Source organism: Manis javanica, chromosome 5, assembly GCF_040802235.1.
Source record: "Manis javanica isolate MJ-LG chromosome 5, MJ_LKY, whole genome shotgun sequence".
Classification (NCBI taxonomy): Eukaryota; Metazoa; Chordata; class Mammalia; order Pholidota; family Manidae; genus Manis; species Manis javanica.
The window spans coordinates 155418227-155446053 of record NC_133160.1 but is presented as its reverse complement, the minus strand read 5'-3'; the positions used below and the strand labels follow the sequence as shown (position 1 = coordinate 155446053).

The window sequence follows — 27827 nt, the reverse complement described above, 5'->3', positions numbered from 1 at the left end:
CTTCTCTATGTCTGAAGTTTTTAAAGGATAACAGCCATTCTTTTAAAAAGAAAAGGAATACCATGGATTAAGCACTAGCACATCACCAGGCTAGGTTATTCAAACAATGCAATGGCACTGGTTGACCTAGTGAAATAAAAAAAATGTGCCATTCAATGAGGAAAGACCGCTGAAGTAGTTGCTTTAGGACTGTACACTTTTTGCCTGCTCTTTGACTTTGTGACTTGCAGTCCTTGGCCATTCTCTGGACAGGAGGCCACTCCCAAGCCCCCTAGGCTGTAGCATGTACAGGAGTGATCCACACTTAGCTCACCTTTCTAGCTGGCCTCCTTCCTCCACCCCAGGCCTAGAAACACAATACTTAGCAGCCTGTCTAGGGATGTCTAATTTAGTTGCATCACTAACCAAACATCGCTCACTTAAGTGAAACATTCAGTCTCTCCTTGAAACCAACCATTTCTTTGACACACAAACTGACTGCTCAACACAGAGTTACATGCAAATCAAAAAGAAAGGAAGAGAGGTAGAGAGAGAGAAATAATGACACCTTGCATTTATATCCAGGGTTGATATCAACATTTTTATGCAATAGGCAAACATGTATTTTTTCCAAATTGTCTAGTAAACGTTGCTTGAATATTTTTGTGAGGTGGGTCAGGAATTTCGACATCCAACATGCTGACAAACATTTGAGAGTCCAGAAATATGGAATTCCTGAAATGAAGTCAGATTATCAATATTTGAGTGTGAAACTTGGTGCTACTAATCTCCTAAGATGGCAAGAGCAGACAGCTGGTATTTGCAATTTGGAGTAATAGAACATAACATGACAATAATGTGTTATACTTACAAAGTACCCTTCATCCATGGGGCTCCAATTTTACCAATTTTAGTTCACTGATTTTCGAAAAAAACCTGAAAGGCAGAGGGTAAGTTTGTGTTACCCCCACTTTGCAGATGGGGATATTGAAATGCAACAGGAGAATAAATATTTGGTCCATTATAGTGAGAAAATTCAGTAATAGAGGATAAGAATTACAACTTTTATCTTCCCCATCACCATGCAACTTGACCACCCATCTTTCCCATAGGGACTGATACTTCCCATGAAATTTCCACTACAATCTCAATGTACGAAACAAATTTTACCCAGAATAAGACAGTGCTGAGTGTTACCCTCTGGTCTTATGAACCCAGACATCAGTATTCCTTTAATATGAGAGAATGGTGAGAAAAATTTCCCACATTCAGTTTAAAACATGCAAAAAACTTAAATTGACAAAATACAACCAGCCAACTACCATTTGGCCTGAAAATAACATTACTACTGTTCAATTTGTTATATACTTATGTTCACATGACAGCATATGGACTTGTCTTTAAAAATTATTCCAAAGAAATCAGAACAGTTGAAAAGTAATCTCACTAACAGCATTTTTAGAAGGGTGTATATTTAACAACCCTTTCTAGGACACCCCTCCTTTCTACCACTCTCAGGCCATTTATTCATGCATTGAACAAATAATCAATACTTAGTGAGTTCTTAACGGTGTGGAATGTGTAAATCTAGTACTGCACGTGGTTTCCTGGAAGACACAAAAATGTGTCTGACACAAGTCCCACCATCAAGAAACTTAACACTTTATGGTTCAGTGATTTTAGAGCAGAGTGACAACCCCCCTGATCCAAAATCCTCCATAAAGATCGTTTCTGGACACTCCTGGTGAGTCATAAACACCAGGGCCAGATGGACAGCTCCTTTGGGGGACATCTCAGTAAAGATGACTTTGGGATCGTTTATGAGCTCTGCTATTTGGGATTACAGAAATGCTAAGAGATGTGTCTCCTAGAAGTCTTTCCGGAGTCTTCCCACAGCCCCTGATCTGAGAGCCATGCTCTGCCACCATCCTCTCTCTGCAGTCACACTGCCTTCTCTGCTCAACTCAGGCACGCAGGCACATTCCCACCTCAGGATGTTTGCCTTCCAGCTGTTCCCTTTGCATGCGGCCATCTCGGTACGGGTGTTCCCATGATCTCTGCTCACATACCTCCTCAGTCTCCCCTGCACACCTATCTAAAACAGCCGCAACTCATCACGCTCTGTCCCCTCATGCTCTTTCCTCATAAGGCTCACACGCCCTCATGGGATGCGGTCCAGCTGTTTTCCTGTGCCCCTCCCCACCACCAGGTGGCAAGCTCCGTAACATCAGGAGCCTTTCTGTTCACCCTGTATCCCAGAGTCAAGACACTCCAAAATATTGGCTGAATGAATGACTCACAATGCTGAACTGGGTGCTCCAGCCTCTCATATCTCCTTTTACTCTCACTGGGACACTAATAATTACTAATAAATGGTTTTCAATAGTGGATGATAATAGATTTTTCCAGCCAAAGGAAAACAAAAAACAAAAACCTCACAGTCAGTGAAATGCTTCTGAAAAATATAGTAGACACCAGGTTTTATCATTTTCCCTTCTCTTGATGGCTCGAGCCCTACACCAAGTCGGGTAACCTTGCTTTCTGTCCGGCGCTACTGTGAGCTGCTTGGTGGCCCTGACTTCACACCCTGGGCCTTTGTTTCCCAGTGGTCAAATAAGGAAGCTTAAGAAGCTTATTACAAGATTCCTTCTGGTTCAGAAACCATGGAGATCAACATACATAGGTGATGGGTACAACTATATTCACATTTTTACATCTTCTGGTTTAATCACACTAAGTATAAGCTTATCTCAAAAGTAGCAAGGTCATTTCATACTAAGCAAGTAGGAATCCCAAAAGAAAAGATTTGATTATTTATGAGCATGCCGATTTTGGACAAACACCACAGATATCCCTGAAAAGCTGCCCCCCCAACTACCTGCCACCACCATACCACCAATAGAGGACAGGCACGCAAATGCAAAGAAAGATGCCACGTCAGCTGGTTATGACATCTTGAGTCACAGACACTTCACTGAGGCCTCTAAACAGATTTCTTGTGTATATGCACATTAATAAAACTCGCACCTTCGCCAGTCTGAATTTTTTTCCCCAAGCATCTGAACATCCAAAGAGATTTAGAAGCAATTAACATTCATGAGTAACAGAGCAATCAACATGGGAATTGCTAATGGGACTGGACAGAATCCACAAGCAGATATTAGGATAATAGTGAGTCCCCAACATAGGTTATGGTGTTAATTCTGGAGGGCAGACTCATAGTATGTTGTCAATAGCTTTGTGGGGCCGCTGTCACAGTTACATACGCCACTTCTATATATGGTTCCCAGCACCCTATGACATACTTTTTTTTTTTAACTGCTATCTAAAAGAAGGCATTTTTGCATCGTTATAACAGAACCTCTAGCATGAATGGTATATATTGAATTCAAGTTTATTTTTAAATTGCCTGCCTGACAAAAATGTTAAAATGTCATTTTTTTCCCACTTCGGGTCTCTAGACTATCTTCACCTGTTAGCTCTTGTTGCTAGAGGCCACAAAAATAATAGCTATGAATTTCCACCTTGACGCTTCCCCAATAACTTTTGCCACTTACTTGCATGCACGTGAGTTCATACTTCCCTCGTACACAGAAAGACACGGCATTCCTATTCCGGTGAGCTCTATGCTTGCCTCCTTGTCAATTTTCCTACCCTGTCTTCATAAGTATCTCTAGAAACCAGCTCTCCCCCTTTGTTTTCCACCCTCCTGGGAAAGCCTCTGAGTCATAGGGAATGTTTCCAGTGGTACTCTTCTGCCTTCCGTTTTCCAGCCTTCATCTCTCATCACCACAGTCCATTTAAAATGCCAATGCCAGGCAAATCTATCTTTACCTCCCCTCAGACCACACTCCTGAAGCCCTGCCCTGGCTTGCCTTCCGCCTCAGCCTAAAGTGCAAATGACCTTCAGAGCCTTGACCTCTCGAGATGCCCACAAGCCTCTAGATCCTCAGCCCCTGACCCCGCCCTTCCCCGAGGTCACATGGTCCCTCTCGCCTCTAAGCACAGGACCCCTTCCTCCTCCTGTATGGGCTCTGGGCCCTACATGAGCGGAAAGCCCAGCTCATTCCCATTTGTAACTCTGGGTGTAATTCATCACAGCCTGCTATGATTTGCTTTACTCTGTGTGGCCTAAGAAAATAAATGTGTTTCAAATCAGGGCTTTAAAATTTTTTCAACTATTTTAACATTCAATATGACTATAATCGGATGAACACCATTCATTTCGGTGACAGCATTTTTCTGGTTATTCTATTGCATTCATACTCTGTTCCATTCCTTTCTCCTTCTACTTTGCTGTTTCTGGCTATGAAAGGGTCCCTTCTTTCTTCACAATCCAGCTATTTATTTTCCTTCACCTCCCTAGCCGGCAACACAGACCATTTATGTAAGTGCATCCCTATTTAAAGCTTTGGTTTGTTCCCTGAACACAACCAGCTACTGATACACAATCTACCACCACCAGGCTGTGTGTGCTAAAAGCATGTTTTGACAAAGGTTTTATACAACGGAATCCAAATTAAAGGGAAGGTATCAACAGACCCGTACTTAGGAATTGCTTGCTCTACCTCTGTGGCAAGCGGTTTCCTATCCCCAGCGCCAGCCCCAGAGCTAGGGACTCCAGCTTCCAACAGCTGAGCCCGCAGAGCACATCGCAGTCACCGCCTCCCCAGCACCCCGGCTCCCCCCATGCAAAGGAGCAGCACTTTGAGATTAAAGTGCTTGGTAATCCAATCAGGGCTGGACATGCTTCAGTCTCTGCCATTGGGTGGAAAACATGTTGGCAGGATGCCTTTCAATGACACTCTGCATTCCTCATGGCCTGTGCTCCGCAGAAGTGAAGGGGTGTCTGCCTGAACCGCAGGATATCAGAAACACTTCTGCCACAAAGAGTGGAAAGACATTCTGAGTGTCCCCACGGACAGGCAGGGAGGGGCCGGGCTTGGGCAAATTCTGAACAAACACATGGATATTTTTTAACTTCAACAATTAAAGGAAACACATTTTTCAACCTTTTGCCATACCTAAGCACCAACCAAGATATCTCACCGAGTCTATTAGTCAGGGTTTCTCAGGGGTTCTTACCCTTTCTAGATCCCTTTGGCTATGTGATGAAATCTATGGGACCCCATCTGAAAACAATGGTTTAAAAGGTGATTCATTATCTTGAAACATGTTTCCATCCCAGGTTAAGGAGCCCAGCAGGGTGTGGTTTTAGGGGACAGAATATAGAGCTGCTGTCTGGATTTTTTTTTTAACCTGAGAAGAAGAAATTTGTGCCATGAGAGTGATGGGCTATAGCAAAAAAGCATTAAGTGGCGACTTTATATACTGTCCCTGCGACTATGCATCTTCCTGTACGCTAGTCTTTGTAGCTTTTTCTGCCTTGCAAACAGCCCCATGCCCATTAACCCAGAGCCCTTCAATATTTGCTACACTAGAATAGCTAAGAATGTAGACTTCCTTTATTTACAGCCCTAAGTAGATTTTAACTACTCCTGAGAGAGAAGTAGACGAATAAAGAAAGCAATTTGAGGAGTTTAGAGAAGTAGAAGTGATGGAAAAACTTGTATTTGACCACTTATTCTTTCACCAAATATTTACTGAGCACCTACTCTGGGTTCACAGTGTTGATAAATGACCAAAAGAGCATTCCCCCCAAGGAGTTCACATCCAAATATGGGGAGACACCCTGTAAGCAGATAAACAAGTAAATGTAAAACAAATAAATAAGTCAATATATGTCCAATGGTGATAAATGCTGTGGAGAAAAACAAAGCAGAGGAGGCTAAGCAGCCTAATGATATGAACTCATATTTCATACACATAGCATTTATTTCCCCATTTCATGTCAATAAATATTCATCAGTAAGCTCCTACTATGTTTTACATCCTGGAACAGATTCTGGGAAATAGGTATGTATGTGCTTGGGGTGAGGGTGGGTGGGTGGTATGTGTGTGTGTGTATGTATATATATGTAGAGAAAGAGAGAGGGAGGGAGGGAGAGAGGGAAACAGACGCGGATATAAAAACATCACACACCTGATTGCAAGTTATTTGCATGTGAGGTATGCAATCTTCACCAAGAGGGATCTGTGTGTGATGACACACTGCTGACAGCAGCTTTTTTAATGCATGACCAGTGAATGGCATGGATGGTCCCCAAAGTGGGAAGGGCACAGTGGGGTCTGTGTGTGCTCTGCTGAAGGGCATGAGTGTTTGGAGCATCCAAGAGCCCTGGCAAGCGGTCAGCAAGTATGGTCTGCACTCAGCTCCACCACGAACCTGACTGAGTGGCCTTAAGCAAGTCACCTTGCCTCTTCAAGCTTTAAGATCCTCATCTACAAAATGATCATGAGCTGCTGTGAGATTCAAACACAGTAATGCAAGGAAGTGCCCAGCACAATGCCTGGCACTAGGCAATCGATTACCAATTCCTTGCCTCACCTACCTTCCCATCGAGGAAAAAAAAGGACACCAGAAATGCAAAAGTCCCAAAGACTATGGTGCCCTGAGGTAGTATACAATAGCTGCTTATTTGTTTGTTTTTGAGTCAAATTGTTCTAGGGAATATTAATACGTGTTACTTTAAAAAAAAAAGCCACAATCAAATAAGGTTTAGAAACAACAAATGAAATGATAACACAGGTCTCTCTTTGCTTCTGGCCTTCCTATTCTTTAACATGCTAATGTACATCACAGATCTCCAAGAAATGTGGACAATGGGCGAATACTTCCCAGCTTATTTGACTGTGGAACCCTTTGGCATGGAAAATCACACATGACAGTTGTTCAGTGGAACAGACTCTGGGAAATGTGAGTTTGCTATAAGAACAAATGACTCAAAAGATGAGGTAAGTACACCCTATTTGGTTCTGATGTGGTCTGATGGCTTTCTTTGAAAAGGCAGGCTTGGGCATATTTTCTGCAAACGGAGAAAGCCTAGTAGCTGTGCTTCCTAATCACTGGACCACAGCAACTTCTCCTCCTTTTCCTATAAAAGAAGTAATTATTCTGGGACCGCAGTGCATTGGGGGGAAATGTCGGCAACATCTGAACACTTCTCATTCCCTTGGACAGGTAATTCCCCTATTTTCTGCTATAAATGGGCTCTTAAAACGAGCTTTGTTAATTACTCTCTTGAAAGCCAAATCCTCTTCTGGCTACGGTGGGGAAACCTGCTGCTTAAAGTCAACCTGGGTTTTCTTCATTATCTGAACACTTCACAGTGAGCGTGCATTACTTTCATAAACAGAAAATCAATGGTAGAAAAAAAAAAGAAAAGAAATTCTATAGGGATGTGTTGATACACTAATGATTAGTTCAAAAATTGCCTATTTGCACATGAAGATTTTTTATATGGGGCTTTTATGAAGATCTTATTTAATATTAGAGCGCTGAATAAATCTGAAGAGGAAGGGGTAGACAAGGAGGTCACCACAGCCCAGATTGTTCCTCTAGGGCTTAGAATTGAATCACAAGCAGAGAGAAGTTGTATTACTCACCCACATTCTCTGAAGCAAAAGAGAGGAGAAGGGGATGCAGAAAGGGGGATGGAGGCAGGGAAGGGGAGAAAGGGAAGAAGGAAGGGGAGAGATAGAAGAAAGAGAGAGAGGGAGGGAAGGAGGAAACAGAAGAAAAAGAAAAGAGAAAGGAAGAGAGAAAGAGAAAGAATAAGCAAGCAAGCAAGAGAGAGGGGTAAGAGCTGTTGAAAAGCCTAAGGTGGGGGAGGGGAACACAAGCCCACAGATTAAGTCGACCCAAGTCAATACAAAAGGCTTTGCGCAAGGGCTCTGGTGTGAATGGGATTTGGACTGCTAAAGCCCTGCAAACCCAGTACGGAACACAACCATAGATGCCGAAGTTATTTTTGAAATGGATGTCTTAAGTAATAGGAAGCTTAACTAGCAGAGATGCTGGCAGCATTTTGCATGACTGCTGCCGGCTTGTGGCCTGGCTGGGAAGGGGAGCTGCCAATTAGCAGTAGCCTTCCGCCTGGGACAGGATCCACTGGGTGAGCTTGAACCCAGGGTGTGCCCCGAGGAGCTGGTCTGTGCTGTGCACGGAGAATGAGCTGCTCCATGGAATCATTGTGTAAGACACATGGAGGGGGCCCTCTGAGCCTCGGAATCCTGGAGCCATTGTCCTAGAATCAAGCATTCACCCTTTCAATCAAGTCTTTCATCAGTGCCTCCAAAGTGTCCAGAAACCGTTTGGGGTCTCATGGACACCACGATGAATAATACAAAGTCCCTGTTCTCAAGATGTTTACACTCTCCGGGAGGACAGGGGACAGCCAGCAAGTAAATAAGAATTTCTATTGGTTATAAGAGCCATGAAGAAAATCAAAAAGGAAAGAGGGAGAGAGAGAGAGAAACTGTGGTTCCAGGGCATGGAAAACATGCTTGGGAAGGCATCTCTGAAGAAGGAGCATGTAAACCAGGATTTGAGTAATGAGGACCCCACCCTGCAAAGATCCAGGGCAAGAACAGCGACCGGCCTTTCCTGGGACAGTTTAGCCCCTTCGTGCCTCACTCCATACTGATGCTTTCAGCAATACTAAATTCAAAAGCACACAGACATGCTTAATTTTAACATCTTAAATTGCATACTATGCCCGCTTGGAAAATACATCCTGAAACTCAGATAATTTTAGAACAGTCCACTTCAGTTTCCCCAGGTACTGTTTACCCCTGTTCAACTAGAGACCCAAATAGTCCAGGTACATCAGCCTCCTCTGAAGACCTGAAACTGCATTCATCAGCCACTTTTTAAAAATTGGATCTTACTTCAAAGCTGAATGACTTGATTACTCCCATAACAGAATACATTACACTGATTACGGGATTATTCACGTGCGTTTCAAAGCAGTTGGGCAACATTTCTCAACATTCCACCTACCAACAAACAGAGCAGTGAAAGTGGAAATTGTAATGCTAATATTCAAATGCCCTCCTTGTCCTGACAGCCATAATAAAATTCTTCTGCACTCTTTTTCAACTAATGTTAAAGAAAGGAAAGGGGGTGTGGGTATTTTGGCACAACACGGCTCAGCTAGGAGGGAAGAAAAAGCACCACAGGGTCCTAAACGTGAGATTCTTTCTATGATCTGACAGACAAGAAGAACTCTGTAATGATAGGTTCCTTTCACCATTCCCCCTCCCCCTTTCCTGACAAAACCCTGAGTATTGATTTTTATATCAATAATTTGCCAATAATAGAGTCATTGGCTCTTTCCTTATAACTGTCAGTCTAGTGCTGTGTTTTCAGCCTGCTGGCAATTGATTGAGCTTCATCAGTTCATAAGAATGTCTTGGGGTGAGAAGGGGGTAAGGAGGTGGAAGCTTCATAGCCATGATTCACTGCTAATTGATGATTAGCATTTGATGCTCAAGACAATCAAATTCATATTATTGCACATTTTTGAAGTTTTTAAAGGAACACTCAGTAAAAGCCAAAATGAAAACAGGGCATCACAAGTTCAAAGAAGCCATAAATTAGACAAAGAAGCATAATTCTACTGAACACCATTTTATTAGCTAATCAATGTGTCATTTTTTTCTATTGGCATGTACTTACTGTCATGTTATTTCCATAAGGGCACCATCTGTATTTATAAAAGAATTATCTTTGCGGTGATCTGGCAATCTACAAACAACGGTGATATTTAACTTTTCTTAGGGGATCAATTTTAGAATTGGGTGAAAGGATTTATTCACACATCTCTGTGATGTTGAAAACACTGGAAACAAAGAAAGAAAACAACAACAAAATATAATTTCGATTTATTAAAATGCAAGATTCTGGATCTTGACATGAACATTTTTTAATCCAGCAGGATGAGTCATAGACAAAATATTTTCTTGTTTCCCTTTTGGCTGAAAGGGCAGGTTCGTTTTCAGTGTGATCTGATGTGATGCCCTATGGCTCAGACAGAACCCAGTATTAGTCACGGTCACTGCGACCATCAGGATCCAGCCAGCTCACTCAGCTATGACATATGGTCAAACCCTGCCTTGTCTGGATCTTAAAGCTGGCCTTGCAAGGGCCAGTCACTGGCCCAGCACCGGCTAGTCGTGCTAGGAGGAATGAGCCAGCAAACCCTTCTCTGCCGATGGAATAAGAATTCATAATAGATGCCCTTTTGGTGGGCCCAGATTTCATAAATGAGTGACAAAACATGGAGATCGCTTCAAGGGTTTCTGTGACTACCAAACTGGACCTGAGAGAGAACAGCCTTTGGTTTTACAAAGGCCTATTATTCCAGTTCATCCAAAAGAGCAACGTGCAGTTTGAAAGTATCAATCAAAGACAAAAATCTCACTCTTCGTTAAAATGCAAATTTCTCCACTAATAATCAGTTACTTTGTAAATTTAATGTCAAGCAAGATTTAAAAGGATTAGGATTAAAAATGTATATGACATACTAACAACAAAATAAAAAAGCAACACAAACTAATATTTATATTTCACTGATTGGTTCTCTAATTTGTACATGTTCGTGGAGTCCTATCCTATTGCAGGTACTGAATTAGGTACAGTGAAGGGAACAGGCTTAGTCCCTGTTCTCATGAAGCTTACTGTCTTTTTTAAAAAGTATGCGTGAATGAGCAGTTGAGGGGAAAATCACCACATATTAGCGACTGAATTAAGGTTTGTGGTTACCCTATTTTCCTCTCTAATAAAAAAGCAACAGTTTAATTGCCTTTAAAATCTAAAACATTTATGTCCTTTAAATAATTTGGTTATACAGCAGGTCCAGGAAGTAATCTTTCTGGATTTGGATGTTTGTCTTCTGTTTTTGTTTGTTTGTATGTTTGTGTTTTGGGTCACTGAAATGTTAATACTCAAAGAAAATCTGATCATGGAATTTTTGAAATATGTTCAAAAAATAGAGAATGTTCATGAGATGAACATAGCAAAAACATATTCAGGGATGGAAAATGGGCCTTCTTAGGGAAGGATACAGCATCAAGGTCCTTTATCCCAAGAAGTAACTTGATCATTATCTCTGTGGGAAATGAACATGTTAGAAAGTGAACTCTGGAATCAGACAAGGTCTGTTTTCCAGTCCTGGCTCTACCACTGTGTAGTGAGAACCTCTCTATATTTGTTTCGCTATCCTTAAAAAGGGTCATCACAAGAATTAAATGAGTATAAGAAATGTAAATAGCTTGCATGATCACTGCTAGCCACCTGCATCGTCAGGTCACATCAGCAGCAACATCACCACAAAGAGTGCAAGGTCTGCGGTGATACAGAGCAGCCGCACAGCATCCTGGCAATGACCGCAAAGGAAATCGGCCACAACCTCTCCTGAGAAAACACTAGAATTTAGGGCAGCAGTCCTCAGTTCAAGTCCTTGCTCTCCTCGTACTAACTGGTGCAAACGTGGATGATGGACCTAGCAGAACTTACTTCATGAGATAATATAGAACAAAGGACCAGCACATAAATCATCTCATTAAATACAGGATGCTACCAATTTTATAGGAAAGCACATTGCGAAAATAATCTACCATAAAATGATCTCTTTTTTAACCACACAGGAAGAAACTCCCAGAATGATCATGAACTTAAATTTCAGTTCCACCATTCACTGGATGGGTAACATCTCAAATTCTCTGAGCCCTGGTTTCTGGTTAGGAAAATAGTATACCCATTGTGAAAATTAGAAATTAGGTGTGCAAAGTGCCTGGGAGAGGGTCTGGCACATTAGACATTTTCCTTGATATAGAACAAAGGACCACATTATGCTGGTCCTTTGTTCTATACCATCTCATTAAGTAAGTTCTATTAGGTGCATCATCCACGTTTGCACCAGTTAGTATGAGGAGAGCAAGGACTTGAGCTTCCATTCCTTTCTGTTAAACCATGATTCAGTATATTCCATTTTCAGTATGTATATTCCCATGCTCTAAAACTCTTCAAATGAAAAGCATTATGAATAATCTTTAGATGATCTTTAAATAATTCTTTATGGTTTGGAGGGAAAAAATCTTTAGAAACATAGAACATCTAGGGTGTCAAGTATACAGTATAGTCATTTTGTATGATCACTGCTAACACAGTTCAACCTAAATTGCAGTCTCATATTTGATATAATTACACATAACCAAACACTAATAAAAATCGCTGCCTTATATTTCAAATTAGTAATTATGGTAGTAAACATTAACAACATGTCAGATATAAGATGGTGATTTGTTCTGAAATGTATTAGAAATCATTATACTGTATGATAATTTTAATTACAGTTGGGTAGTGAGAGAGCAAGCAGCGGGCCCTGGCTCTCAGTGCATTATGGGAACCCAGCAGCTCCTCAGTGCAGCCTCAGATCTGACTCCCGTGGTTGGAGTTCAGGAAAAGCATAATTCTTTCTCTACCTTTAAATAGCAAACCTAGTTCCTTCTGCAGAATCAGTATTATCACAGGGTTTGGAGTTGTTCTTCCAGGATTTAAATCCCTATTCTAGCACTTTATAGCCATATGAATTTGGCTAATAGGAATTTCTCCATGCCTCAGTTTTCTCATCTTTAAAATGGGAAATATAGTAATACCTACCTCAGAGAGTGATAATAGCAGCTAAATTAGATCATTCTGTGTGTAAAAATGCTTTGCCTAACACCTAGAACATGGTGAAGTTTTCAATACATAGTAGGGGTTGTTATCAGCATTTAATATTCATATTCATATCAACCATTATCCCAAATTTTTAAGACCATGATCTTAACAAGGACCATATGTTCTATTTAAAATAGGAATGTGCCCATTGTTAGCTGTCTCTCAGGACACCATATTCTGCAAAATGTAGTCTTTCTCCTTTCTTTTCTCCTTCCATGCTTTCTCCCTTTCTTTTCACTCACTCTATGTCATAAGTCAATGGAAAGACCTTGTTCATTATATTTTCATTTCTTCGGGTCATCCTTTCCTGGTCTCTCCATGTGGACTTTAACCATGATCTGTAAACATGGTTCCAGCTTACCTACCCCACCGAACTATGCTCTATTAATGATAACCCTGGAGATACACAGAAACTCCCTTTCCCAACAAGGGGGGGGAACAGCCAGGAGATTCCCACCTCCACCTGCATTACACCTTGGCATACCTGAAAATCCAATCACTAGCTCCTAATTTAGCACTACAATGCCCTTCCCTCCCTTTGGGTGCCCTCCAGCGTGCAAAAAGAACAAAATTATTATTCTAACATAAAAACCATTTGTTTATTCAGAATTATGTATTTCCATCCCTGGTAAAGATCTCTGGGCTTTGCAACATCTTTTCAGAACTCTTCCAGCTCCAAGATCTCCATCCATTACATGGTGTCCGGCAAAGTGGGGAAGAACTCCCAGCATTATGATAAAGCACCTTTCCTGTCTACATTTCCATACTGTTTCAGGTAAAATATTCAGGAGAACAGACTGGACTACTAATTAGAGAATTGTCTGAAGCCACCAGGAACCACATTTCCATCGGTGCAGTAAGACTCTTCATTAAAATCACTGTCTTCTGTAAGGGAAAGCTGTATCGAGCGCAATAGATCTAATTCACAGGAGTGATCATGCAGACCCAGGTACAGTATTCATTATTAACTTAAAAAGTATGCCAAATCAATTAAAAACCATTTTAAAGGGAAGGAATAAAATTTAGTTCTACCTAACTGCAGCTCAACTCTCATTTATCTTCCAGCCACTTTCAAGGGATTTTACTTGGCTCTTAATCTAACATTCATTGGAAAGGGTAATTCTCATGAAATTACAATGGCATCTCTTGCATCGTTTAATGCAAATGTTCCCATTCTTCGGAAATGGAGAGCAACTTCTCCAATAAAGAGTCCCTTCAAGGTGTAAAGTGCAAGAGCTCAGGGATCTGCTTGAGAAGAATAAAATGCCGCATTTCAGAAGCTGCTCAAATTTAAAACTCTGCCTGCATCCCTATGACAAATTGTATTCCAAATATAGGTTATTCGCAACATGTTTGTTATAAGGCGAGGCATATGAATTCCTGCCGTGTCTTTCTTTACAAACATGTCAAGACTTGTGAACCCTTAATGAAATGCAGCACTTCAGAGGCAAGAGGAAGCTACAAAGATGCCGGAAAGAAAAAGCTCCTTTCCTGGGACCTTCTATGCTAGTGATAGTTCCCATTATCAGAGATACTAGGTCATCTCAGAACCAAATGGGGCTTTAGAGGTCACTGAGACGAGCCACCTTAGCTTAGAGATGAAGAGACTGAAGCCTGAAAAAAGAACAAAATTTTTCCAAAATGTCAGGGCTGGTGAGTGAGAGAGACACCCAGGCCCAGGTTTGGCCTGGCCACCCCACAGCTGCCGTCCACTCGTGCCATACGGTTGACAAGGCTATAAAATAGACTTTGCGCTGTTGGAGCACTTTCCTAAGACCCAAGGGGCACCAACCTTCTGGTATTTAGATAAAATTTCCAGAAAACAGAAGTGAGCTTGCCCCAATAGGATATTTTTAATCACACAACAGAAGTTAGCTGAATTGATTTTATATTCAGCATTTTTTTAACCAAGGCTCATAAGTACAATCCTCACTTGTTAACTCAGTTTCTCCCTCTCAGGTAAAGTACCTCCATTCACTAGTGAGTAGAGTTCCCAAGTAGAAGGTACCCACCTCTTAGCTCAATCTGCACCCCACACCGAGTGCGGGGCTGTCTGAGACAGTGACAGCACAGTAGTCTACCCCGGTTTGGGTTTAAAGCAGGAGTCAGCGAACTTTTTCTGTAAAAGGTTATGTAAAAATAGGGATGATTTTAGGCTTCGCAGGCCATTTGGTCTCTGTCTGAACCATTCAGTTCTGCCACTACCATGCAAAAGTGGCCATAGACATTACATCAACAAATGAGCATGGCTATGTTTCAATAAAACTTTATTCCTCTACATTAAAATTGAACACCATATTAGTTGCACGTATCATGGAGCATTATTCTTCTTTCAATTTTTATTCAGCCATTTAAAAATGCAAAAACCATTCTTCACTCATGAGCTCTACAAATGCAGGCTGTGGGCTGGATTTGTCTGGCCCCTGTCATGGCTTGTCTAGCCCTGGTTTAGAGTTAAGAAAGCTCCACTACAATGAAAAATTCCTTTTGCTACCCAAGTGCTCTTTTTATAACTTACTATAGGCACTCGCCAGGCTAATCCACATTTTTTATTCAATGTGCATGTTTTTCCATTGGTGTGCAATAGGTATTAGTTCAGTAAGGTTTTGTCGTGCTTGCTGGTGGCCTGAATAATCACACAGTGTTGCCAGATGGGTTATCTTCCTTGATGTGGAGCATAACTGAAAGGATTAACTTAGTCACCAAGAAAAAGTTGTGATTTTATGGCATTCTTATGCTGGTTGGATGAAAGCAGAACATCCATCCATGGGCCAGCTGATGTAAGTTCTACTAATGTATTTTTAGATTTTATATGTAAATACTGCTTTAATTTTGGAAAGAAAAATTTTAGTTCCCTATGTGGCCAATATCAGCACCAAGGACTCTGCCACTGCACTCATTATCCGTCTTTTGTCTGTACAAGGAAGAAAGTAGGAATGCTCCATTTAAATACCTTTACACACAGCACAACTCTACTGGCATCAGCATATTACAAAAACCAATTTTCTTACATCAACTTCTATCTACTTCTAATTCTGTAGCATAGCTCTGGGGAGTTGCTACAAGGTCTGTGTAAACTGAAAATCTAAATAACATTATGACGCCTATTACAGAACTAATTTATAATCTAATACCCCAGTTGAATTTAATATCCTATTTATTTATTCAAGCAAAATATCTAGAAAAAAATATGTCACATCATAATGTAGTTGTTATGAAAATGGAAAAATAAAACAGAACTTTAGAGAAGGCATGATAATTGCTAGGGGCAGGTATGAGCAAGAATTTCAGAGCCTCTCACCCAAAAGAGAGACGGGAGCCCTTTAATAAATACAATTCTTGCTTTATACTGCAATTATTGTCAAATTTAGTATTTTACATCAAATTTACAACTTTAAAATGTGATTCCTATTAATGTTATCTGCTCAGAACTACTGCAGCATAAAACTGTTGGCCAACAGATGCCACCTCATCAACTGTCTTTAACAACTCCATTCCCATCCTGGATGGAAGAACTGAGTTTATGGCAGCATTTACAAGCATGCACTGCCAAACAGATGAACGACTGGGGTGCACATATATAATACACACAGGCTAATGGAAAGAAACGTAGAGATGTTCTCGGAATAGTAAGTTTCATACTGATTACCTTATCCTAAGACAAAAGGAAGAAAGGGAGGGAGGGAAAGAGGAAAGAAAAGAGAGAGGACAGGAGGGAAAAAAGCTAAGAAGAGAGAAAGGAAAGACAGAAAGAAAGGAGTGAAGGAAGATATTCTGACATTTGAAGAAGCAAAGCTATAGGAGTATAAATATAAAAACACTTTGAGGTGAGAATTATCTGCTCCCAGCCATCCAAGAAGCAGGGGATGACTTGATCAAAGTCTAGTGGGGCTCCACAGCACATCTACAGGAGAGTCCCAAGACTCAGAAAGGACAGCAGGGCCTGAATCCTTTCAGTACATAAGAGAAATGCCTACTGCTTGTTTTTCCTTGAGATAGAGGCCTTGTTTATAGCTTAGGTGGCAGCATGCTGGAAGTCACCTTGGCTAGAGGTCCCGAGGTAGGTGTGCATCCAGGTGCCCACCGACACAGGCACACGACACCCATACTCATGCTGGTGACTTCCAATCCCCACAAGAAAGACAGTAAGCAGATATGGGCACTGCAGGGTCTCAAACACTGAGATCCTTGGGTCTTGTTTCAAAACTGCAGGTGTGGATTATGAGCCCTCCTCTAGACCTCCTGCATTTTCAAGAAGCTCCCAGGTTATTCTGATACACATCAAAGTTTAGGAACCAGTGGCCTCTGTGTTCAAATTTGAAAGGCATCTGGGAGCAGTCCTTTGCCCTGGAAATTATTATAACACTGCTATCTCAATACCCTGGAATCTCATAATCAGTAATTCATTCTTCTGCCTTTTAAAGGTGTTGTGATCTCCAAGGGTACTGCAATTAAACTCAAATATACCTAAGAGAAGAAATAGCTTAGGTACTCTTACCCACTGATGTCATGTAAGATACTAATACCCTGCGAAAATTAAATGAGCCATCTCCAAAAGGGCATGAAAATGACCCACAGAAGGAAAATATCATGACACAGCAATAGACTCAGTCCTACACACATAAACACACATGGGTTATGTGATCACAGATAACCTCTGAGCAAAATGCATGGTATCAAGGGTCAGGTGTCCCAGCTTCATCTAGTTCTGCTGAGTACAGTCTAACATCAGAAGGAGTTCACATTCAGGCCCCTAAAGTGGTCAAGGATGAGTTCAGTTCCAAATGGGCATTCCTTCATGGGTATCCATTTTCAAAAATCAACACATGGAGACTTTGGTGTGACAGTTATGCTCTCTCCTGACAGATGGGCCTCCTCTGCCTTTTGCGAACATACAGCTGGACCCCCACTGTTTCCAGAGCATCCTTCCTACTGTAGAATCCACCTCCCTCACCCATCCCTCCACTGGTGTCAGCACAGTTAGGATGCTTGGGGACTGTGAAGACCATCTCTTCCCTGAACCATTTCACCTGCTCTTTGTGAAAGGTATACATGTGCAACAGAAACCCAGCTCAGCACTCTATTGATTATTACCTATAAATCTAGCTAACCATAAAAAGGTTCCATGAAATACAGTCCAGGGACATAAATCTCTCTCAGAGACATGAAATCTGATGGGAAATAAAATTCCCACATTTCATTTATTCCCTTGTTTAAAAAACTGATTTTCCAATCGGCTATGAGCATTACCATGAGATGACAGGGGGACAGGGCCAGAGCACAGGCTGCAGGTCAGGCAGACAGGAGCACAAACAGTCCCTGTGCCACTCACCAGCTATGTCTCAACTGCACGACTATTCCTCTGGGAGCCTCAGTTTTGTCATCTCTTAAATAAGTATAATAAACTCCCTTGCCTGGCTGCTCTGAGATCAAATTTGATATACTGTACCAAGGATACATTAGGAGCTCAAGATGGTAACTATTGCATACAGCACATCTCTACCTTTAAAATTCCTCTTAATAACAACAACAAAACAGAAAAGAATTGGCTACCCACCCCCCACCAAAAAACTCCATACTTTCTTCCGAGTCCAAGTGATGGTCCATAGTATGTTTTCATTCATTCAACTGACATTTATGGAGCACCAACTATGTGCTAAGCTTTGTCCTGAGAATTTTCCAGGCTCAACAATTTTAAGAGGTTATCACACCTACAGGGTGACATACCAGGACAAAACAGGTGGTGGGGAAAATGTTAATTTTTTTTCAAAACTTCATATATTACACATAGGCTCAGTCCTCTGAGTCCTTCATGCATCTTGAAGAAGTGTGTCAGTCCCCTCGGAAGCCCTCCGAGACCTCCAGCTCCTCCCTGGGTTGTCTTAGCTCCTAAGTAAGGACCGGTCTCTGAATTTCCACAATGTGTTGCAACTGTGATTTAACAAAGTGACAGATCCCTACACTGTTAGCTTTGCAAAGAAAGGGACAAAGTCGTGGTGATCTTTTTACTTCCCTCTCTCATCAGAAGAGTCGGTCTGCACATAGCAGTCAAACTGCACCTGTGAGTATTAGAACACAAAGCCTCACTACTGACATCCCTCCCACACCCTCAGGTCACTCCTGGTGACCAGAAAGACTGTCCCTGAGCTTAAGCAGCTGAGTTCCAGATATATATTCCCACAGCAAAAAATGGCAAATAGAAAAATGTTCCTAGAATAAGAAGAAAAGCTTACAAGGCTGAGAAAAATGCTGGTGTTAGCATTTTCACTTCAACTGGCCAGCAAACGTTGGTGCTGCCCTGGCCACCTGATCCGTTTGGCCTTCTGGCGCTATACTTCTGTGGCCTGACCACATTCTGCTCTCTTCCAACGTGCTTGCACAGTAAAATGGTCTTTGGCTTGGGCACACCCATGGCCTGTTGCTGTCACTTTTTTTCCCGACAAATATATGGTGCAGAGGAACGAGAAGTTTTGAATTGACCAAATGTCAGGCAAAGAGCGAAGCAAGGCTGAGTGATTTCACAGGCATCTTGAGAAAGAAAGAAGGTGAATCTACTCAGGGGTCCCCAACCTTGAGTCACTTGGAGGGAAGTTTGAAACTGGAGAAAGAGAACTTGGAAATGGTCAAGAGGATAGAGAAAGAAGGAACGAGAGAGAGAAAAAATAATCATTCTGTTCTGCAGAGTTAGGCCAAACATTTGCTATCGTTGTATCTATCTCTCTAAACCAAAGAAAGCAGAATCAAACAAACAAACAGTTCACCAGCCAGACCCAGGCAGACTCTCCTGCCCCGATTCACACATGGTCTCCTCACTCCCACTCCCACTGCAGATGGTGGCAAAGCCCCACTGACACGCAGGGCCCGCAGGCCCTGAAGCTTCCTCTGCAAGCTGTCTGCAAGGGGAGCTGACTGCTCCCCCTCTCAGCTGCCAAGTGGCAATCTCTGCCTCCCCTTCTCCTTCTCTCTGCTCCCCATCAAAATGGCACATTGTTAGAAATGTGCTTGGGATATGTGATTTGGGGCAGATAGTTGCTGGAGTTCCCATATGCTTAAGGTACATAACTGGGCCACGGAGAAAAAGGAATTTAAGCATTCTAGAAAACAGCAGGAGAGCAAACTGGCCTTTCCCTCGGAGAGCTATTATTAGAGAGGCCCAGCCCAATTCAACCAGAAAGCCAATTTCTAGCCCTTCCGTTCTCCCCCAGCCACAATGCCCCACAAGTCCCACCCCCTCTCAAATAGGACTGCCCCAGTGCTTCCCAGCCAGATACACATCTCATCTTTAATGTTGACCACTGGCTTGCAGAGATCAGTGGAAGCATCCCTTCTCATGTAGCAACTTGACGGTCCAAAGTTTAATTTCACATAATGCCGAGAACTCACAGAACACCACAGTACGTTTGATTTGTCCTCGTGGAATTTGGCAACCTGCTAGCTCTTCTCTCAGTGTACCTGCTGAAGTCGCAGCTGCTGCCTAAACTTTGTAAATAAATGCTAAACAAATGCCAAATAAAGAAACCAACTTCCCAGGAAGCGGAAAGGGCAGGAGATCACAGCTTTTGTTCTCAGAAATATGCTGTGACCTGCTTCGGAGCTGCACCCTGGCAGCTTCCGTGTGTCTCTGTTCTCTGATGTCTTATATGCTCTCTTACCCCTGGGGAAGGGGAAGGAGGGAGGGTAGGAGGAAGGCAAGCAGGCAGGGAGGGAGGGAGGGAGGGAGGGAAGGAAGGAAGGAAGGAACGAGGGAGGGAGAAAGTAAGGAGAGATAACAAAGCTTTTCCTATTATTTGTGCTCCAATTAATAAGTAAAAATGTTGGCTGGGAGGACAATACACAGCCTTATTATTTCTTAGAGCATGCATTTCTATGGAAATTAGAGATTTTGGAGTTAATTCTTTTCAATGGACTTCATCTCTAATCATGCAGTGAAAGTTAATGAGAAAGCAGATTTCATTCCACTTCATCCTCAGCTTTTCAGGTGAGTGTCCATTGCATATATGAAGACATTGCCGGGCAGGCCCTTTTACTGCTCCTGGCCCTCTGGCCTCAAGGGACATGTTTCTCAACAGCAACTTCGTGCTGAAGGATTATGGAGTTCATCACTCAAGACACTCTGGCATGCTGCACTCTGGGCTCTCTTGAGCACAGGTAATGCACAGCTGAATCAACCAACCAAAGTTGGAGAAGCCCAACATTGCTCCTCATGGGTAAAAATATACTTTATAAGTGGGCTGTCAGGCAGCCACCTCTATTTCTCTGCCTGTCTCAAAGGATACATCCATCCCACATGCAACTAGAAGGAGGTGCACGCATGACATATGACATATGGACTATATGTGACTTACAGCTCATCTCTGCCTTTCAGATTCTGGCTTTTGGTGGCTCAAGCCAAGTAAATTCTGTAATAATAATGATGCTTATAGCAGCTATCTACTGATTACTTAAATGCCAGGCCCTGTCCTATAGCACGTTACATGTCTTGTCTTTTCCCAATAAACTAGGAGTTCCATAAATGGCACAGATCTTATCTCTGTTTTTTTTTCCTTTCATTTTTCTTTTGCCATTGTCCACAGCACATAATAATGACTAACATTTACACAGCACTAGGTAGGTGCTAGGCACTGTTGTAAGGGTGGCACATATAGAAATCCATCGAATCCTCACAACAATCCCATGAGGTAGACACTGTTATTCTCCCTATTTTTTAACAGATGCAAAGACAAGACTCAGAGGCCTTAGGCAGTATGTCCAAGTAAATGGAGAAACCAGAATTCAAACACAGATATTCTGCTTCCAAAATCTCTGCTTTTAATCTCTATGCTATCACAAGATGTTTATTGTACCAATAAACACTTTTTGAAAGAATGAAGGTATTCATGTAAGCATTAAAACAAATTTGAGGAGTAAATACGACTATCCTTATCTACAAATTAGGAAACGGAGACTCAGAGTGGTTTAGTAACTTGCCCGAGGTCACACAGCTGGTTGGGCAGAATGAGGACCCAACTCAGGTCTTGCCAACATGGAGGCCTATGATCTTGAAACAACTGGAATCTTTTAATCCACATGACCAAGCAATTCCTTGCTCAGTGTTTTCATTCAGTGGCCCCATTTCCCTCATGTTATCAATAATAACATCTATTTTTGCACAAAAAGAAACTTGCTTATAATAAAGCAGATATATTTCCTTATGGGTCTATGTGTGTGTTTAGTTTTCCCCAATAATTTGTATAACAAAAGAAAGGCTGATATTTTAGGTAAAGAATGAGAAGTGGGTCAGGCCGCTAGCTCTTTGATTTCAAGGGAGCCTGTCCATCACAGCTTGTCGCTGAAGAGGATCTTATCTGCGTGGTTAATTCTGTGATGAACGTCCCCACCCAAGGCTCTGGACGTTCCTTAGTATTGGAAACACTTGATGCCAAGTGGTCAGAACTGAGTGACGCTGATGACACAGCCTGGCTAAATGAAGGCCCTGGTCCCATCTCTGGAGGACCATGCTCACCCCCGCACGATCCTGCGAGTCAGTGTGGTCTTCCTCAGCTGTGGAAAACTTTTGCCTTTTTCCAGCACTTGCTCTGACTGCCTGCCCCGAAGTGACTGTTCTTCCATCTGATTATTTTTCTTCCATACACACCTGTCACCCAACTTTTCATTTTTTAAAAAGTTTTAAAAATTTATTACTTCTGAAGCAAGAACCTGAGAATGAGTGGGCGATTAGCGGAATCATTTGACTGACCTTCAGGAGACCCAACCGGTGGGTGATTGATGAAATAGCTACAAGTTTAAGCAGAAGGTCAGCTTCAATAATACGGCTGTTACTTCCCATGATCCTTACGAACCAACTCAGCTGTTGGCCTTGACTCCTCCTTTACAACAGTTTTAAGGCCAACACATAAGACTGACTCCACCACAAGCTACCCCTTGTGACACTCATTATGTAGTGATAAAGATGTGGTATTGGTAGTAGATCCAAAATGATCATTATCTACCATCACATATGATTGTTCTCAACCGAGATTCTATTAATTACTTTCCCACCATATCCATATCAACCTTCTTCTGGGGTCCAGCAAGATGTTACCTGGATCCTTGCAACACCACTAACTAGCCATGTGATCCATACTGCTTCCCCTTTTCCTGTTTATAACAGGGCTCATAAAATCCACCTGTCCACCTTCAGATATTTAAAAATACTCAGTTCTCCTTCTGGCTGGTAGCATTTGATCTTGAAAGAGGGAACGAAAGAAGGAAAAAGGCATCATTTAAATTTTTCTCTGGCAACTTCTAACTGATAACTCTTTAACCTTATCAACATTTAAGAACCCACTTCAGATTTTTTTGTTGGAAAGTAACCCAATAAATAGAAAACAACAAGCACCAAGAAGCCAGTGTAACACTTTGCCTATCTCATCTCAGTGTGACCTCAAAGGTTGCCTATGAAATCAGAACAGGAGTGGTTAGGAGCAGGGGCTCTGAACCCATACTAAAGCTGAACTCATGGTTCTTCCACTGACTGAGTGACCTTGAGCAAGTCACTTAACCTTGCCCTGCCTCAGCTCTGTATGCACAGACTTGGGATAATGACTCTCAACTCTTAAGACTGCTGTGTTAAATGAGTCAATTCATACAAAGTATTAGGTCTGGACATGTGATACATGCTCAGGTAAGCATTGTATATCATTACTATTAATAACCCAGCTTTACAGAAGAAGAAACTGAAGCTTTGGGAGGTTAATGAAATGACATGCTCAAGGTCGTGACTACTGAGTGGAAGCACAGGGATTTGAACCTCGGCGGTCTAACTTCAAAGTCAAGTTCTTAACCACTTCATTAGTTTCTTCTTGGCATCGGTTTTTAGCTGGGAGTTTCTGGGGCCATAGTTCTCCTTAGTCTTATGAAATCTGTCGAAAATAAACACTTAGAAGGGAAGGCACCACAAGGACAGCCCGAAGCCCTGACAAGATTGGAGGGAGGTGCACTTCCCGGGGTCTCCAGAAGACAGCAGAGAAGGGGCTCTCAAAGTGTGAGACCCCCGGGAACAGCTCTGCCCCATCTCCTCCAACCCTTCACAAAGGAGGCAGGAACTCTCCCAGTCTGTTCTTGCCTGGAAATGGGAGGTGACAGACCTGTTTTTCCCCCTTAGAAGGGGAAAAAAAAGTAACAAATCATCCACAGAGGGAAATTGGGGATAAGCCATGCTGTGCGCAGCCCTGTCACTCTAACGGGAACTCTGCATTTCTCACGTTGGCCTTGGGCAGAGCAGGAGAGACTGTGCCTAAATGGTGTGATTTAAGATGCCACAGGAAGATGCAGCTTCCCAAAAAATGTTTACCTACTGATGCCCTGCTATTCATGATCTGAGTTTTCTATTTAGCCTGTATCCACACAGACCTCCTTTCAAAATGCAAATATCTGCAATGGGTAAGAAATCAAATTCCCGTCCCCACTGGTGCCTGTGTTCCTTAGATACCTTTTCCACAGGGTGAGATACACGCACATGGATGCTCTCAGGGAAGAATGAGGAATGAAAAGGTGACAGGGGACTCTGAAAAAGAGGCTGGAGGATGGGAAACAATAAGCTTCACGAGTCTATCAAACTGAAGTAACTTGATTTGACTTCACATGAGGGAAAAGGAAATGCAGTGCTTACTACATTGGGTGCTTTCCACACATTCTGGATTATGGCATTGAGGCTCAGGGAGGTTAAATGACTTGCCTAAGATCACACAGCAGAGTAGAAGCAGAGTTGAGATTTGAACACATCTCCAAATCCCATACCCTGTGCATTTCTATATTAAACTACAGGCTCTTGCAACTCACATATGACTGTGGCTCTTTTCTGAACTAGAATTCATGCTCAAATGATCTTTGCAGGTCATTGTGTTTACAGACGTTCCCCCCTCATAGGTATTCTTCATCTGCCCACCACCTCCAATGCAGCCATGAGAATTAAATGTGTGATTTTATTTCCCTCCATAATCTCTCTTTTAGAAGGCTATGGGCACAGTCAGAAGCAACAGGGGTTGCAGTGAAGCTTAAGGAAAAGAGAACTATTAAAACACAGTTTGTCCTTCCTCAACAACTCTGCCCAAACTTTCAGAGGAAACAATGCCTCCTATTACAGCAGCCGTCCCCTGAGATTCCAGCCAAGAGCAGAACACCTGAACCAGTCCGTGTCTTCTCTCCCCCCTTACCAGCTCCCTGCATACAAGCATGTCTCAGTGGGAAAATACTGGCTACACAAAGGGATGGGATGAATGGGACATATAATTACCCAAGAAATCAGTGCCCAGAGACCTAAATAGAGTCCTGCACTGAGGCAATGACTACCGCCACCGGAGGAAAGTTGCCCAAAGCTACAGGCTTCTTCTGTTCACTAGGGAAACATTCAGAATTGTCATCCTGCAGCCTTGCTTTTTCTTTTTTATGATAGAGACCATTCCCATCATAAAGGTCAAAAAGCCTAGTATTCATTTTCCCAGCCTGCCATATGACAGAGACGTTGGTATATGTCTTGACCACCACCACAGGGATCTGAGGGGAGAGTCCTATGGTGGCTTCTGAGAGAAGCTCTCGCACCTAACAGAGATGCGCATGAAAGAACTTGCCTCGCCCTTGGATGTGAACGTAGGATGCCTACAGCACCCTCTCGTGATCATGAAGGGAAAGCCCAGGGACCAGCCCTTGAGAAGGTGGCTGGTAAAGACGCCAGCAAGGCCTGGGCTGGGATGATCCCTGAATCTCTGATCCCATTCCAGGATCACTCTGCCTCCAGATTTCTTGGGTCTCAGTTCTCTATTGCTGCATCCAAAGCTTAGCACCTTCAAATAACAGACATTTTCTTACAATGTCGGTGGATCTGGAACCTGAGAGTGGTGTAGCTGGAGTCTTCCACAAGGCTACAGTCAAGGTGCTGGCTGAGATTGCAGTTATCTCAGGCTTCAATGGCGGGAGGATTTTCTTCCTCATGTAGCAGCTTCAGGTCCTCAGAAGACCCCTTTAAGCTCCTTCACTCAGGCCCCAACAGAGGGCTGCCTCACGACCTGGCAGGTGGCTTCCCCCAGAGAAGTGATCCGAGAGAGAGCAAGGGGGAGGACATAACGTGGAAGCCACAGTCTTTTTTATAACCTAATATTAGAAGAGACATCCTATTATTCTCGGTTATATTCTATTATTTTAATGCAGAAATTCTCAAACTTGGCACCACTGACATTTTGGCTTGGATGATTCTTTGCTGTGGGGGGCTGTCCTATGAACTGTAGGGTAGCCAGCAGCACACCTGGCCTCTATGCACTGGAGGCCAGAATTACCACCACCACACCAGTTGTAACAAAAAATGAAGTCACCAGACATGGTCAAATGTCCCCTGGGGAACAATCATCCCCCGTTGAGAACCACTGACTTACCCTGAGTCACCAAATCTAGCCCACAAGAAGAAGAGAGGGTTACTCAGAAGCATGAACGACAAGAAGCCGGGGTCACTGGGAGCGATCTTTGAGGCTGCATATCATATCTTGCTTTATATCATAATCAACTTCTTCAAAGGTCAAGCCATTTAAAGTTGATCCTTCAGTTATTTGAAGCTCCCTAACTTTTATAAAGGGACTAGCCACTCACTTTACCTAACGTAACTGCTACTTGTCCTGTCTTTCAAGAGCGCTAAGTAAAAAGTCAAGCAAAGCACCGTGCTTATCATGAAATGACTCAGTGCTGGTGCCCTGGGAAAGAACCAATTAATAGCTTCCATTTCAGACCAAAAAAATGTTCAACACCACATACAAAGACACACACACCTTTCTAAAGGGAAGTCATCAACTGCTCCCATCCTTTGCACTTTCATTGGTTGGAGACGATACAAGTGTCACAACATAGAAGAGAATAATAAAAAAAATGCTGTCACTTTCAGAACAGAAATGACCATATTACACCAATTTGGGGTTCCTGAAGCATTTAGTAAACATCACATGCTCAGAAAAAGACTGCTCCTGACCAGTCTGGGTACAGAGATGAGATGGAGAAGAAATATCTACCATTGCAAAGACTTCAGAGCAGCCCGCACAGCAAAGGAGGACAGCAATCAGCTGATCCCACAGCACCTCCTCTCATATTTGTGCCTGCTCACCACATACACATGACCTCTACCTTTTTGGGGCACCTTCCAAGTTAAGTGCTCTTCAAGGACCTAACGGCTCTTGGATTCCTCCTCCAGTCATTCCCGTTCTCTGGCTGACCTTACTGTTGCATCCCCAAACCTGAGCTATATAAACCCATTCAATTTGCCAACACCCCTGGTTTTCATTCTTCAGATCCTTCAGGAGCTGACCATTCTTTACAGTCTCCCCGAAACAAAGAGCTCCTTTGTATCTTATGATGACCCCGGCTGTGTTTTCCAATCCCTGAGGCTTTGAACGCATGGTCCCAGGAAAAAAACCACATGATGATTTTTGCTCAAAAACAAAGGGTCTTTCTCGTGGCCTCACCCATCCCTTTACAGAGCTCCCTCAGGAGATTACAAAGTCTGTAGCAGGCTTCTGAAACCAATTATCAACTAAGGGGCAGTAGTCCCAGGAATAACTAATGGAGTTCAAGATGAAAGGCTCACAATGAAAGCTATTTCCAACACAAATATCTCTCAGAATGGTAGAAATAAACCTTGGGGGGAAATAACATTATTGTAAAATGTGTTTCATGGCACTGTAATGATTAATGGCATTTCACACTAATAAAGTTGACAGAAAGAGGATGTGAAAGACTAACAAAAGTGCAAATACAAATTTCCTTTAAATATCACCAGCGTTTTTCTACAAGAACAAGACATGCGCCAACAGGATAAGAGGAACAGCTATTTTAAAATCCAAAATAAATAAATAAACAGTAGTAGACACCCACAATACAACCAACTGAATACTAAATCCATTCAGATGAATTCCCCTGAAAGATGACTGAAAATACTCCTCCCTCTTCGTAGTCCCCAGTCCTTTCTGCTGACCAAGGCTTGATAACACAGAGTCTTACCGTTGGAAGAAAAAGTTCTCCAAAGTATGAGTCCCCCCTACTCGTTGCTCCATCTCGGCAAATTCAGGCCTTGCATCTCCGTGCCCATCCTCCCCTGCGCTCTCCAAGAGGCGAGCCCTCCCCAAAAAGCTGGAGCCTGAACCACTGCTCCTCATCCCATCTCCTCCAGGCACCCGGGGGTCCTTCCTCCGGTTTACCTCACCAGCAT

General features: G+C 42.6%; 1 protein-coding gene across 4 annotated transcripts in view; it reads right to left on the bottom strand.

Annotated features, from left to right (window-relative positions):
• PPARGC1A (PPARG coactivator 1 alpha) overlaps window positions 1–27827 on the bottom strand; it is a 608395-nt gene that overhangs the window by 431041 nt on the left and 149527 nt on the right. Inside the window, exons 1-2 of one of the 4 annotated variants that reach the window (XM_073237775.1) lie at window positions 3537–3817; window positions 851–915 (exon numbers count right to left, since the gene is read on the bottom strand). The exons of the other annotated variants lie outside the window; for them this stretch is intronic. Of the exons in view, the coding sequence (XP_073093876.1) occupies window positions 851–868 (18 nt within the window). The 5' untranslated portion in view covers window positions 869–915; window positions 3537–3817. Of the gene's footprint in view, window positions 1–850; window positions 916–3536; window positions 3818–27827 lie in introns of those variants that run through there. 4 annotated transcript variants of the gene reach the window in all.